A 14726-nucleotide genomic window follows, 5' to 3' on the forward strand; every position below is an offset into this window, starting at 1 on the left:
CAAAGGGATGTCATGAACTTCTCTTTCAAATGGGCAAAAGACGATTTGTTGAACACCAAAGTGAAGGTGCAAAGAAGGATGTTCTTGTTTCAGAGACGGATCTGTATTCAAATACACAGTAAAGAAGCAGAGCTGTCGATGTCCGGAAGGGGGCAGCAGCGCACACTAAGCGCTTTAATGTCAACATAATTTCACCACACGAAGAATGTCACCTGTAAAACATTTGATAGCTGGCTAACCCATATGGCTAACACAAACTCATATTTACTGTAGCTTCAATGTTGTTATTCCAGCGGACCACTAGGTAGTGTGACCATAATGGAGCTGGAATGGTAAGAAATATTTTCACTGCAACCATTTACAGAATAGAAATGGTAGATGTTATGACAATTCAGGCAGTTAAACAAACCAAACTACATTAACTGTGGGCTAGATAATGTTAGCTAACAAGCTAGTTAGTGCCCCAGAGTTGTGTTGCTGCGCTTAACCGGACAGTATGTTACTCTTTATGTATGTATTTTTCGTTAACGTAGTTATATTTAAAACACGAGTCTATACCGGGAAAAACCAAACGATAAAGCTGCACTATGCTAACCTCAGCTGACAGTCAAGCTATTATAATGTGACCGGAAATCGAGTTATACAGAGTTTTTCTTTATGGTTTTGTTTTTTTTTTAAACGTTTTTTTAGGTTATGCCATGTAGTTGAAAGTCTCGTTTCGACTAACCTAAAGTAAGCTAGTTAGCTATTGCTAAACAATAACGTTACTGTTTGTCTTGACATGTAATGCTAGATTTTATTGGACATCGCTTTTGTGTCTTCTTGGCATGATGTTTATTTTCCCACTAAAACTAATAAGCGTAAACACTGACATAATTACGTGTCCTTGCTTCATGATCTATTTATTTATGTTTCCGTGTTTGCTAAATAACGACGTCGCGATAACGTTAGCTTTTACTTTGAAGGTTAAAACAGGAAGTTGATGCTGTAGCAACAAATGCATGTATGCGCGTGATAATATTCGGGTAATTACAAGTAGACTAACGGTTACTGTAGGTTGTGTGAGCCTAATTTAGTTAGTAACAGTATTAAAACGTTTGAAATGAGTCGTCCTATCTAGCTGTAAGGGGAATTTAATTGTGACATTGCTTAAAACAGAGTTATACTCGCATATGTATGTACATATAAAAACATTTGGCATTGTCACAAAGCAAAAAAACATTTTGTTATAGGCTTAAACGTTATTTTATTTAGATAAAAAGTGTTTGCTATTCGAAACAAATCGGGTAGAAACTATTATTTAACACAATTTAACTGTCAGCTAGATACAGTATTGGTCCCTGATCAAGTGAGCTGATTGAAAAATGTCAGCATGATCAGAGAATAAGTCATTTCAAATCACATGGCACACAAAAAAACAATCATATCATTTTTAAGCTGTAAGTAGGATGTGTTTGAAACGTTTACATATCTTAATCTATTATAGATAAACTCTTTGGTGTTAGGATCATTGTAGGATTAAATCTAACCACAGCTGTTACTTGCTGGATGCTCATCCAGTATTAAATATATATGTGTACAGTAAGATTTATTTATTTGACTTTTCTTTATACCAATATCATGCCATTCAGTGTCATGTGTTTGGTTATAATAAAATATATATAATAAAATAAACATTTGCAGACAAATGTTATATTATTGAAATGATTGCTACAACATTAACAGTAGCAATACTGTTGAAACAACAATAATGTTATTGTAGCTAAAATGTTTGAGTTTTATGAGATTAACTTTTTATTGATGACATTATGGCCAATTGCTCTCAGTTGGAGTTAATTAATCTTCTAAGCAAGACGAGTTTAGACAAGACCGAGAAATAACAAATGGAACTTATATTTTTACAGTAAACTTTGGAAAATGAGTTGCCGGCTTCTCAAGATTAATTTGATGTCAAACTCATTGCTGTTACACAGACCTAAACTCAGCAGTGGTATATTTTGGAAAACAGAAAAGAATGTCACTACACCGGAGTCATCCGTTTTGTAGAGTTATGGTCATTTATAATGTGCACTATCCTACAACAGCAACTTGGAGACCAATTAAGTTCTTCTGTCTTGCATGTGAAAAGAAATGTAAGTCTGTCCTCGTACAAAAGCAGTGCAGAAACAGTTGTGAATGTTTGGTACAATACAGACCCTGTAATATCGTTTATTTTGTCCTTTTTAATTTAAGGGAGGACCCTCCGGTCCACGAGGCTCCTTTCTTTACCAGAGATCTATATGACAAATATTCACTTGCACCTAATATCAGAGAACTATGGGATTTTCTCCAAAGGTATGTCAATGAATTAACATTAAGCCATACATGAGTTCAAAGGCATTTTACTGTGTTTTTAAAGGCTAAATATTGAGTGTTTATGTGACATGCTTTCTCCTTTCCCAAGTCCTGTAGAGAACTTAAAACAGGACTGTGGGACTGCAAAAGCTTCCCTCCCTCCTTCCACAAAAGAAGCTGCAGCGTTTAAAGACAATAGTTGCATCAGCAAGAATGGGTCCTGTTGGGACAGCTGTGATGGTGATGATCAGTGTGCAGACGGTGCAGAAGAATGTAAGGAAACTGAAAAATCAAGAATAAAGCTCAAGCAGGTTCAGACTGAGGCGGGTGCTGTTTGCCCTGAACCCAGGCTGCCATTCCCCTGTCTGTCCAGCCTTTCCAGCAAAGACCAGAAAACGTATCTTGGCATTTTGATGAGTAAGAAAGCAGGAGATCCTCCACAGGTACCAACATGCGCTCCTTAATGGTATTTTACTCCCGCCAGTCTTTGTTGCATCGGTTCTAAATAAAATTGCTCTAATATTTCAGAAGTTGCAGGCACAAGTAAACAATGAAGTGATGCAGTTCCAGAGGTACCTGCAAGACGTGGCCAAAATATGTGCTGATGACTACAACTTCATATCACAGGGAGCTATGCAATATTCAGAGGTACTGATACTGCAAAGATTGCCCCTGTCATCAGATCTGTGGGATTTATGTTCATAAGTATTAAAACATGGAGCCCTAATTTGTTTTTCAGGAGTTCTTCAGGGGGTGTTTGGAGCACATTAAGACGTTTCCTGAGCTCTACCAAATCCATGAGATGACTAGTTTGACAGGGGGAACATTCAACCCAGGGCTGAAGTTTACCTTTGAGAAACAGCTGCTGATCATGGTAATGTGCTTTAGAAGTGCTGCTCTCACACAGGAGCTGTCCCAGTCACAGATGTGTAGGATTACCACTTCATATACATGTTGTTCTATATTCTATAGTCCAGTTTTCTATTCAACCTTTACAACTCAAAGTTAAGAATTGCAGGATCAGTCTTTGAATCTTGGTGTTGATTCACTTCCTCTATTTCCATATTTGTACCCTTTATTTCTCCAGGGCAATGTGGATATTACAGACCACAAGATGGTGCCTGCTGATGCACAGCTTGCATCGGATTATCAGAGTGTTTCATCAGAGAATCCTCCAGCTAAAAAAGCCAAGGACATGCACGCTGTAAGCAATTGTCTCTTTTTGTCTTTTAATTGCTGCAAAAAAGTAAGTCACAAAGATGTTTTACTGCTGGAATGGGATTCATGACCGCGGGTCTATTGTTACTCCATTTTAGCTCTTGCAATTTTCACAAAAGACACCAGAGGGTGTTCATGTGTTGCTCAGCAACACCCGTGCTAGTTGTGTTTCTAAAAGATGTCAGGTCACACACACAGTACTGCCAACGTCCAGTTAATTGTAGACGGTTGTGAAGTTACCTGTGTTTCTTTGACTGCTGCAGTAGATGTTCTGGTAGCGTGACCTAGTCTTGTTTTTCTCCACAGACAATCAGCAGTGACGGTAATGCCAACAGCCTGTGTGCTCGTTATGAGCCTCACGTGTGTCTGACTCGAGATGCCCTCGTGAGGCTGCTAGACAACCATGGCCCTGACTTTGGAGAGCAATGGGAATTGCCTGTTAGGATCAAGTTAAACTCAGGAGAAGGTACAACATAATCATTCGTCTGCTCAGGCTGTTACGGTTGACGTTAGATTAATTAGGGCACATTTAGGCTTTGTTTCCAATGCGTAGAAATCTTTAAGAACTCATCTCTTTTTTGTTTGCTTCTATTATCTGTGTTGCTGTTGAGCTATAAAATCATGGCAATAATGCCCCAAAATAATCATCCTATTAAATCCATATACAGTATCAGAATACATCCATGTGTTCAGATTGATTTAGACGCAGTAACTTACATCAACTACAAAAATACAGAAACATTTTTAAATGCACTAAAGATGTGCTAAGTTAGATAATGAACCCGGAGATTTACCTGCTATGTTAATGCCAAAGAATGATACAATGTGTGTACAGAGAAGTGTATAGAAACCTATACTAGGAGGTACATTTTATTATGTTATTCTTTTGTGTTGGGGGACACATTTTTAAAGTGATTTTGAATTTTCAGACAAACTATAAGATTGAGCTAGATTACTAAATAGCAATGTAATGGGAAAGGATAGGATTGTTACTTGGCTATGACATTTATTTATTTTCAGTTCATGTAATATAAGGATGTGTACATATGACAATGTTATTACATTCACCAAGTTTCATATATATATATATATATATATATATAAGATTTGCAACACAGTCTACTGATTCTGTATGGATCACTCTGTGTAATGACATTAAATGGCCTCATGGTGGCGCTGTTTCACACCTTTTTATTTCACATGTGTTATTTACAGGCAGCAGTCAGAAGAAGACTGTGTATGTAGAATCACCCCTTCTGAAGACTGAAGTGACAGTGAAAGAGAGGAGTCAGATCTACCATGAGGAGAGTTTGAAGCTTTCCATCAAGAAGAATGGAAGTACAAATGTGTTCCATTTAATGACGCAGCTTCGGGAGGATGAGCAGCAACTCTCAACGGTATGTAGTTGCACAAATAGACTTGGTCCTATACGCGGTATCATGTACGTTTTCTTATTTCATCAGATGCTCTGTTTTCTGTTGCCAAATCAGGAGAGCTCACAAAGGAGCGCGGTGACTTGTGAGGACAATGGTCTTGACTTTGAGGTGGACCTCACTGACTTGGAGACATTTGGAGAGACGACACCCATTAGAAGCCCCAAGATGCCGAAGATGAAGAATGAACAGGATGCAGGTGTTAATGTCATTAGAAGAATAAAAGCTTCAAGTTCCGAGCCTTTCACTAAGACTAAAAGTTCCAGTGAGCAACTTGTAAACACTAGCCGTTCACAAGAGGAGATGGACACCTCGTTGGCTAATGTGGATGATCCCGTAACAGAGACGGCTCAGCCGCTTGTGAATGAGGCCATTGCACCAAAAACTGAACAATTAAGACAAGCGTCAGCTGAGGAATATGACGAAGATCTACCTTTTACAGGAGACTCTGATGAGGAGAAGCTGGTCATTGATGACTCTGTTTCTCCAGCTATAACACCTCCAACACAACGTAATCCTAAAACCACACCATGCTCTGCAGACCCCCCGATTACCCCCGGTCTCTGAATGTGTAGGTACAGACTCAGAGTCTTCTTCCCCTCAAAAAGGTACAAAGCAGAGGCGACAATCCAAAAGAGCAAAGGTCTCTGGCGACCAGCTGGGTGAGATCCTTCGCATGCAGACAGCCATGTTCAACTGTGCCAGTGACGCCGCCAAATGCCCCACCATATCCCACGAGACCAACTCACCCGCCCGAGGTACGGGACCCTCAGTTCACACCCATCAAATGTCTCTGGTTAAGCCCTGTGTGTCCTCATATCTGGAGAGAAACCAGGACCAGGATGGAGAGAGCGGCTCTGCTCCTCACGAATCTGCACCAGTGGTCAACGCTGCTAATACAGAGCACAAAAGTTAGTGTCAAATACATTTTTATTCTGTGGATATAAGTTGTGTGTCTGTGTGCTTAATTAACATATAGTACATTAATGCCACACATACAGAAATACTGTCTCAAGACCTGCAGGCTGGTGCGGAAAATGAACAAGATTACACAGCTCCAGAGGAAGGCAATCTGCTCTACACGCTCTACAGTGTGCAGGATTTGCTGCTCATGGTGCGCAGCTCTGTCTCACTGACCCATACCAGAAGAGTAAACCAAAACAACCAAAACCAGGTATTCATGTTAGTCCTCCAAACGGTCATAGTTTCATTTCACATATAAAAGTATAAAATGCTGCATCAGCCCTATTTGTATCCTTTTTTCTTTCTGCCCCAATAGTACGTGCCAGTGCATGTCTTGCCCAAGCTGGAGTACCAATGGAGATATGGTGTCGAGTGTCTAAGCAGAAGTGAGGCTTGCCAGCTGTGGACTGAGACGTTGCTCCACTCCAGCACTGTATCCTGCATAGGTAAAACATTTAGCGCTTTTCTAAGTGCACTCCCATTCTTTCTGCTTTCAGTGAAAGTAGAGACGGACATGTTACCAAATCCTCTAAGTTCTAGTGTAATATGGAGTATCCCTTTTGTTTGTCAATTATTTTTCAACATAGTTGCCAAGGAAATATTGAAAGTAATATTTATGTGGATAAAGAAAAGAGAATGTTCTCTTCTCCCTCCCTGAGAGGGTTCAACAGAGTCAACATGGCAGATCCTCCCACAAACCACTGGAAGAGTCTTTAGATGACTCACCGTCCTGCTGACTGTGTTGGGATTGAGTTTACTTTGTTGCCATAACTACAGCCACATTTGATTATGGGGAATAACAGAATGCAGTGATGCCGAGCGCAGCTATAAGTTGTTTTGAACTTAAGTTAAATTCCCTTAATGGATATTACGAGCACCTGACTTGCATCGGCTGCTTACTGTACATGTAGCTCAAGATTCAGGCAGAGACTCCATCCTTTTTCTGTACGAGATTTGTTGAGCCGTGTATGCGTTCTCTCTCTCTCTCTGTCTGTCTGTCTGTCTGTCTGTCTGTCTGTCTGTCTGTCTGTCTGTCTGTCTGTCTGTCTGTCTGTCTGTCTGTGTGTGTGTGTGTCGTCATCTACCCAGCACAATGAGTTTCTCTCCTTCTAATGTAAAGCTTTGGCAACAAGTATTCTCTGAATGACCCTCCCAGTAGAATAATTAAAGGATAAGCCAGTGAGAAAACAGTGATAACATTCAAGCTGTGTGGAAACTTAATGGCAATATGCGACAGGCACAACCGATAAGAAAACGTCCTCCTTTGCTAAGTGGTCCGTACTTCATCATGTGCTTTATCATGTGGCATTCCACAGTTGTGTATTTACGGCTTTGGTTGCAGGCTCTAAGACAGTCCATAATTGAAGGAAGGCACTGTTGAAATAAGCAGGCATTACATGCTGGAGTGGGAGGCATGAAAGGAGACAGGACCAACAAGCATTTCTTACCACCCACTCAAGCTTGTAACAATGCTGGCAAATCAACACAGACTAATTACTTTGTAAGCACTAGGAATGGCATTGATGATGAAGTGAAGCTCTTGATGTGCACGCTCATTAGCTCTTGATCTTCTCTCAGTGTATCTCTCACCCTCCCCGTTCTGTCTCTGTAGCTCACATCAATGCGCACACATCAAAAGTAGCTCTGCTGAGAAAGCTGCCTGATGACTGGAAACAGAACATCTCCTGTGGGTTTAAGTGAGTGACGTTACAACAGATGAGCGCCGATGAGTAGGATTCATTTATTCGCCCCTGTATGCTTTGTATCATTTAAGATGTTGTCATGTTAGTCGGTTAATCGATAATCTTGGCCCTTTCATCAGTGGTAGCTATCATCGCCTCTAGTTTTGTCATCTGAATTAGTGTTAGAATTTAGATTCCTACCAAAGTAAAGGGACTGGTACTTGGTGATATCACTTTTCTATCCACAGGCCGTCCAAGTCACTGAACATACTGCACCACCTACTGAAGAAGCTTACTGGGTAAGTTGTTGAGCACATTGTTCATCTTAGTTTTGTATGCAGATGATTAGTGATGAGCTGCTCCACCTTCATGTACTGTCTCGTAATACATCCTGATTACATATTTTTTTCAGAAAGAATGGTAGTGTGGCATGCGTCAGAGTTTTTAATTGATTACTCATAATGCAATTAATTGATTGATTTAAATGTACAGTCCACATTTGAGAAGGGTTGGGGTTTTTGAGGGTTTTCTTTAACCCTATTGTTTAGTTGGGCAACATGTGCAGATGAGTTGTCTTTGCACTCTTGATGCGCTCTCTTTAAGATGATGACATTATTGTACAGTCATGTCTGACAGCCTCGGGCTAAAAACATAACGTTAGTTTGCCTTCTTTTTGTTGGAGGGTTCCACATACGATTACTCAACGACACACAATGCATGCGTCACCTTCTGCTTTCTTAAGGCTCTGTTCACCTCTGTACCAGTAAAGTGGCATCAGACCTCTCAGTATGCTACAACATGTTTCAGTGTGTGGGTTTTGACTTTAACACACCCTCAATGGACGTTATTTGGTTTTATAGGTTGGATGAAGGACAGTACCTGATTGTGCACAAGGCAGGGGAACCATTTGTGATCCTTTTAAAAGTGGCTAATGGGAAAGTGAGTCGGGGGGCATACAACCTGCAGCAGGTCCACAGCTCAGTCCCACAGCCCCCGACCTCCGGCCCCGTGCCCTGGATACCCGTTGATCCAGCTGTGGTCCTGCCCTTCCACCAGAAACACGGCCGTGTCCCCTGCACCTTCCCTCCAAAACCCTTTGCAAAGGTGTGTACTTGATTCACGTCACCATAGTTACTGCGTTGATGTAAGGCACTGTGAAACATTATAATAACAAAGGAGGACATGAGCAGATAAGTAATGATGATGATGATGATGATGATGATGATGAGATGAAAGATTGTTGGAACTATTAGGATGTGTATTGGTTAATACCCTCACTCGGGTATTCTCTAACAGCCAAGACGCATAACATGCAGTCCTCCTCTTCGTCGTGCTTAGTCTTTCGTTATCAGACAGGTTAAACCAGCGCACGGCTGCATAGTTCACTTACACAAGCCCAAAACTAACAGCAGGGACAATAGAAAGCAATATCAACAACAGCTCGGTCGGGTTAGAGCTGCAGACTCTGAGATATTCATTGGATGCCTGTCTGAAAGTCCACACAGCAAAGACATTAACACATCTTAAAACTTGTCAAACCGCAAAGAACAAATAACTCGACTCGACTTGTGTCGTCAACATTTGCCTCTGATGTTTGTACATCTGAGAGTGACAAATAAACACATTATTTAAGGGTATAATGTTTGATGCTACTTGAAGTTAGCCCCAGTTATTTAAAGATCTTTTCACCTTCCTTTATCCCACCAGACAACGAAAGACGGGTCATCGCAGTCCAACAACCATGGAGCGGGGCAGGCGAAGAACAACTTAAATGCAGGAAGCAAAACGAAGAAAAACCAAAAGAAACGTGCGGCCAGGCGTAACAAGTATATTAAAAGGCTTCTTCAGAAGTCCATTTAAAATGTCAAAGGATGTAATATCATGTATTCTTTATCATTTCATATAGGGTGAGTCAGATGAGGAACTTCAGACTGGAAATACACAATCTGTAGTAATCCATATGATTTTGAACATAAATGTGAAGGCTGATGCACATTGAGAGGATAGAATCTATACCTTTTTTTTATATTTTAATTTTGTTCAGAGACATTTTTGTATATTTTGTCAATTTATAATCCTTTTGTGCAAATGGATCAACAATAAACTTTGTCTAAATATCCATATGGGGGTGTGTTTGCTGTCTTCACATGTTTATAACTGTTTGTCTGGACTGCGTGAAGTCGAGATAAGACATCACCGTGAACATCTCCTGAGGTTACAGATGCTCCAGTGACTTTGAAAAGTGTGTTTTGGGAAAAACTTAACCAAAGTGGTACAGCGTTGTGCTTCCAGTGGAAGAGGGTGGCGTAGGGTGGAGTCATGTGTGCATGGAAAGGGGAGGGAATCTGAAGGAGGGGAGGTGAAAGGGGAAGCATTTCTCCGACAGAAAAGTTAAACCTTCACACCCATTCCACTGAGACATCGCCTGGACAAATCTCTGCATCATCTCAACACTGACAACTAAGGTAAGTTCTGTGTAGTTATACATTATACATTTAAAGGTACAGTTGTAAAGTTGAATTTGTATCTAAGATTAACATTTCCCAATTGGAAGGTTTAAGGGAATTTTCCAATTTCGCAGTCATGAGTCATGACAAATTATTTCCACAATTTTCCATTCAGTTTGTGCAAACATGTTTTGCTGTTTCTTCTCTTGAGTTTTGTTGAAGTGAGAATGAATTCCCGATCTCCAGTGTGACCTCTCGCCACTTTTACTGTGTGCCTGTGAATGTGCTCCGTTGTTTAACCAGACTGCAGTACAGTAGCACTTTTTTCCAGGGTGTGTCTCTTTGGGGGTTGCTGTTAAACTCGTGTCTCAGACTGAACAAGGATGGGGAAAGTGTTAGTGGGTTGTCAGCAGTATCAAACCTTTTACCAGATTTATGGAAAACAAAGGAATAACTTGATAAACTGCAGAGAGTCTCTTGCAGTGATTTGTGTGACTCATTTGTACCAAAAGCAAGAACTTAGAAAACATTTCCTCTGTGGGCTTAAGTGATTATATCTTGATCAAAACAAACATGGCCCATTCCTTGCAGTTCAGACGAGTCAGTCATAGGATTACAATCAGATTTGAAGATGGTGTAGTGTTGACAGTTTCTTTCCACCTTTTCCAGGACCGTCATAATGGCTATGGTATCAGAGTTTCTGACGCAGCTGTCTTTCAACATTGGGGTAATGTCATATCTTTATTTTACATTTCATACAATACATGTTATACCTTCTTTTTTTGATGGCATCAACTGTATCTCACTCTAATTTGCTTTGGATCCTCAGGCCAATGAACCCACATACCCCACTGTGGTACCTGTAGTGGACTTTAACCCCGACAGAGATGCTGCCAGAATAGAGACTTCTATCAAAACCAAAGGCGAGATGAAGTTCACTTCTGTACATAAAAAAACAAAAGGAAACCAGTGCTTTGTTCTGCAGCTCTACAGATGAGTAGCTGGTATTTGTGAGTCAGCATCCTGGCTGAAATCTTTTTTGACCGTGCTGGGCACACCTCCAAGTCTGTGCCTCAGCGCTGGCAGAGCTCTGTTCTGGCCACTGACTGGGAGCTGTTGGCAACAGTCTGACCGCTTACTCTTCTAGAGTCCACCATTTTGTTATGAAGAATATGTTAAATGAGGAGTGATGTTTCTTTACTAATGAGGGTTTGAGTGGGAAACATACCCTGTGACCACGTCATGTGGTCAGGCAAGCTAGCTCTGCTGCCAGGCCGTGGCATATTTGTTTATTCTTCTAAATACACACATTATATGTTCAAATGACTCCAAACTTGCTGTATAACATGTGTAGGCCCACACCATTTAACATTTTAGCCCACTGAATGTCTCCCGGCTCAGATTCTTATTGTAAAAGCTAACCACATTTGAGCCATCCCTTTTTTAAATGTTTGTTAATGTATATGTTATTCATCAGCCCATAACAACCCCATATTGTTTGGGGCTCTTGTATACCATGACACAATGTAATTCATCACTTTTGGTTTATAATCCAGTTTTTACATCATATTTCTCGTCCCTTTTCTTTTCATTCTTAAGCTACATAGAGTCCGTTGTGTTGCCCTTAATGTCTTTGCGTAAATATGTTTTAATTGGATCCATTTAGTCTCACCTGATGTGTGTAATGTCTGTGTTTCTTTTCCATTCTAACATTAGGAGTGGATGAACAGACCATCATCGAGGTCCTAACAAAGCGGACCTACTCACAAAGGAGAGACGTCGCGTTTGCGTATGAAAAGAAGGCAAAGAAGGTACAGTAGGCCTTGAGAGACTATCCAAAATGCTTCTCAGCTCTAATTATGTGGTGGCTTTAACAGTAAAGGACACATTCAGGTATCACTGTTGTATTTCTAGGACATGATCTCAGCCCTGAAGGGAGCGCTGTCAGGCTCTCTGAAAACAGTGATCCTTGGACTGATGAATAGCACGGCCGAGTACGACGCCTCAGTGATCAGAGGATCTATCAAGGTAACGGACACGGATTGCATCAGTGGTACTCATCATCAGTGGTACTCATCATCAGTGGATTCGATTGAAGGGCTAGACTGCCCTCTACTGGACAAATTATACAACTTGCGTTTTTTGCTATATCCCAATCTATTTTTTTATTGTGTATATGCTAAAGTTTAATGTATAAAAAGTAATAAAGACTTCTGTATCTTTCAGGGCGCCGGAACAGATGAAGAAACGCTGATTGAGGTTTTGTGCTCACGCAGCAACGATGAGCTGGTGGAGATCAAGAAAGTCTACATGGAGTGTAAGTCCAAAACATCCCAGGGCTGGAAATACATTGTAATATATAATGCCTCTCCTACAGGTTGTTGTGTTTTGAACTATAAGGTACAACCCAGGCTCTCTTTGTCCATCAAAAGTCTTGTCTTAAATGTTCTTGTCATTCAAAAGCCCCAAAAATGATTGTTTCCCACAGTGTTCAAGAAGGACCTGGAGAAAGACGTGGCAGGTGACACCTCTGGGAACTTTGCTAAGCTGCTCTTGGCTCTGGTGCAGGTGAGATTTGTTCCTGCCCGTCTTTGTGCTTTATATAACACTGAAGTTTAAACTGACCCGTGTCGTGTCTCGTTTCCGTGCAGACCAAGAGAGCGGCTCCATCCTCTATTATAGACTATGAAAAGATTGATGACGATGCCAGAGTAAGTTGACCATTTTCACTTTGTCTGTGACCTCTAAAGAAAATGAATTTAAACATATATTTAATATCTCATGCACATTTTGAGTTCTTGCATTTCACCAATGACTACTGTCACTGTGGACTCCAATGAAATGTTCAAATGAGTTTGTAATCCCTGGTAAAAGTTTGTGCAGTTGACAATTTTGTGCGAATTAGATAATAAAACTTGTTGTGCCTTGATCTCTAAAAGGAATGACACTCCTCTCATGCCACAAAGTAACGTTTTCTTTGGTATTTTGCTGAATGAACTCAGGCCCTCTTTGAGGCTGGGATAAAGATGAAAGGAACTGATGTGCCGACCTGGATCTCCATTATGTCTGAGAGAAGCGTACCCCACCTGCAAAAAGGTAAGACACCCTGTTTTCTTTTGTTTGTCATTGTTTAATAATGTGTCCCCATTAACAATCGGTTAATCAATTGTCCCTGCTTGTTAGTGTTTCAGAGGTACAAGAGTTACAGCCCCTACGACATGCAGGAGAGCATCGTGAAGGAAGTTAAAGGAGACTTGCAAAAGTCCTTCCTGGTGCTAGGTACACATATCTTCTAACCGTATTTCATATTATTAATGCATTTAGATATTTCTTATTCTATATCTGAAGTAGATATTCACCCTGTAGGTTTTGTCGTATGAATCATCTGTCACGTACAATATGTGTTACTGTGGATATTTATTCAGTTTTTCTTTTGTTCCAGTTAAGTGCTTTGAAAACAAACAGCTGTACTTCGCCAACAGACTCAATGAAGCCATGAAGGTAGTTACAGCGCTGTTCTCTTTCTTTTGTTGAAATGTGGCCAGACTTTCTTTTCTTTTTCTTTTTCTTTTTTTTTGGAATAGAAGTACATCTGCTTTTTTGAAAGTGCAATTTTGCTGCAGGAACACAGAATCCGAAGTTGGCATAAGTTATGTTACAACAGCGTTGCATCAGCTGCTGTAGTTAAGTTCGAAGCGTACAACTTGTAAGTGCTGACTTGTGCTTGTCTGTTCAGAGTAAAGGAGCCAAAGAGCAGATGGTGACCAGAATTATTGTGTCACGCTGCGAGGTGGACCTGAAGAAGATCTGTTCTGAATACAAGACCAACTTTGGAGAGTCTGTGCAAAAGACTATTTTGGTAAGTCAATTACACAGGCTTCCCGTGGCCTATAACTGATTTTCAGTCAGGCTTGTTCAATCACGCAGCCCCTCTAAATTGCTCTGTTTCTGCAGGAACACACCAAGGGAGACTACCAGAAGGTGCTGCTTAGCCTGTGTGGACCAGAGGAGTAAACATGAACCATCAGTATTGAAAGCGCCCCACTTTCCACCCTTTGGAAATGTGCACTGGAAAGGTGGGCTTATGAATATGACACTTGGAACAAACTCTGCGGCAAAAACCCATCCTGCTTTTTCTGCATACATTTGAATGCAACATTCAACGAGATGCAATTAATCATTTTTGATACATGAAGAATCTGTACTCTATCTTACTTTTGTTATAGCAAAACGGCAATAAAGTTGCTTTGTTGGAGTATTGTTTCTTACTTTCTTACATCCCACCTATTTGCTCTTACTTGATGTTTACTTAGATGACCATTAGAGGGCGCTATAGGTGCATTAGAAGTGCGGACAGCTCCAGCTCCTCTGCATTTCTTCAGCAGGTTTCCAATATTATGAGGCCGGAGAAACAGAGATCTTACATTTTTAAATACAATGAAATATTTTACAATTCATTATCATAATTTTCCCTAATTATTCTAAGTAGTAAATTAAGTGAAAATAACTTAAATCCGCTATATGTACATAAAGGACATATATTCTATTTGCGCAAGAGATGTAAATATTACTATTTTAAATGATTGTTTTTAAATTCAAAACTTCAACTGCACAAACTTGAAGATTTATGAGTTTGTGAAAACACAGTA

The 14726-nt window shown here is 40.4% G+C and overlaps 2 protein-coding genes across 2 annotated transcripts; both read left to right on the plus strand.

Moving 5' to 3' along the window:
* Positions 1-178: 178 nt before the first annotated feature.
* On the plus strand, positions 179-9751 carry ice2 (interactor of little elongator complex ELL subunit 2). Its single transcript, XM_029434535.1, is given in 16 exon segments — positions 179-332; positions 2233-2334; positions 2444-2777; positions 2863-2982; positions 3074-3208; positions 3422-3538; positions 3859-4018; positions 4768-4949; positions 5043-5540; positions 5542-5896; positions 5987-6159; positions 6265-6394; positions 7561-7645; positions 7879-7929; positions 8491-8734; positions 9338-9751. Coding segments are annotated over 16 exon segments (2853 nt in total). The 5' UTR covers positions 179-318; the 3' UTR covers positions 9491-9751.
* Positions 9752-9996: 245 nt separating this feature from the next.
* On the plus strand, positions 9997-14333 carry LOC115009755 (annexin A2-like). The gene is made up of 13 exons (XM_029433971.1): positions 9997-10095; positions 10747-10804; positions 10907-11000; positions 11794-11888; positions 11992-12105; positions 12304-12394; positions 12566-12645; positions 12729-12788; positions 13080-13173; positions 13261-13356; positions 13520-13578; positions 13814-13936; positions 14032-14333. Exons 2-13 carry the CDS (start codon positions 10757-10759, stop codon positions 14089-14091), a joined length of 1014 nt encoding a protein of 337 aa, XP_029289831.1. The 5' UTR covers positions 9997-10095; positions 10747-10756; the 3' UTR covers positions 14092-14333.
* Positions 14334-14726: the final 393 nt, after the last annotated feature.

The sequence above is a fragment of the Cottoperca gobio genome, chromosome 6 (genome assembly GCF_900634415.1).
Source record: "Cottoperca gobio chromosome 6, fCotGob3.1, whole genome shotgun sequence".
Lineage (NCBI taxonomy): Eukaryota > Metazoa > Chordata > Actinopteri > Perciformes > Bovichtidae > Cottoperca > Cottoperca gobio.

Excerpts from the sequence above, each read along its gene's own strand:
- LOC115009755 (XM_029433971.1), top strand. The coding sequence starts at position 10,757 with ATGGCTATGGTATCAGAGTTTCTGACGCAGCTGTCTTTCAACATTGGG. Across the intron at positions 12,646-12,728 it reads TGCTCTTGGCTCTGGTGCAG|ACCAAGAGAGCGGCTCCATC; the intron begins GTGAGATTTGTT and ends GTTTCCGTGCAG. Across the intron at positions 13,357-13,519 it reads AAAGTCCTTCCTGGTGCTAG|TTAAGTGCTTTGAAAACAAA; the intron begins GTACACATATCT and ends CTTTTGTTCCAG.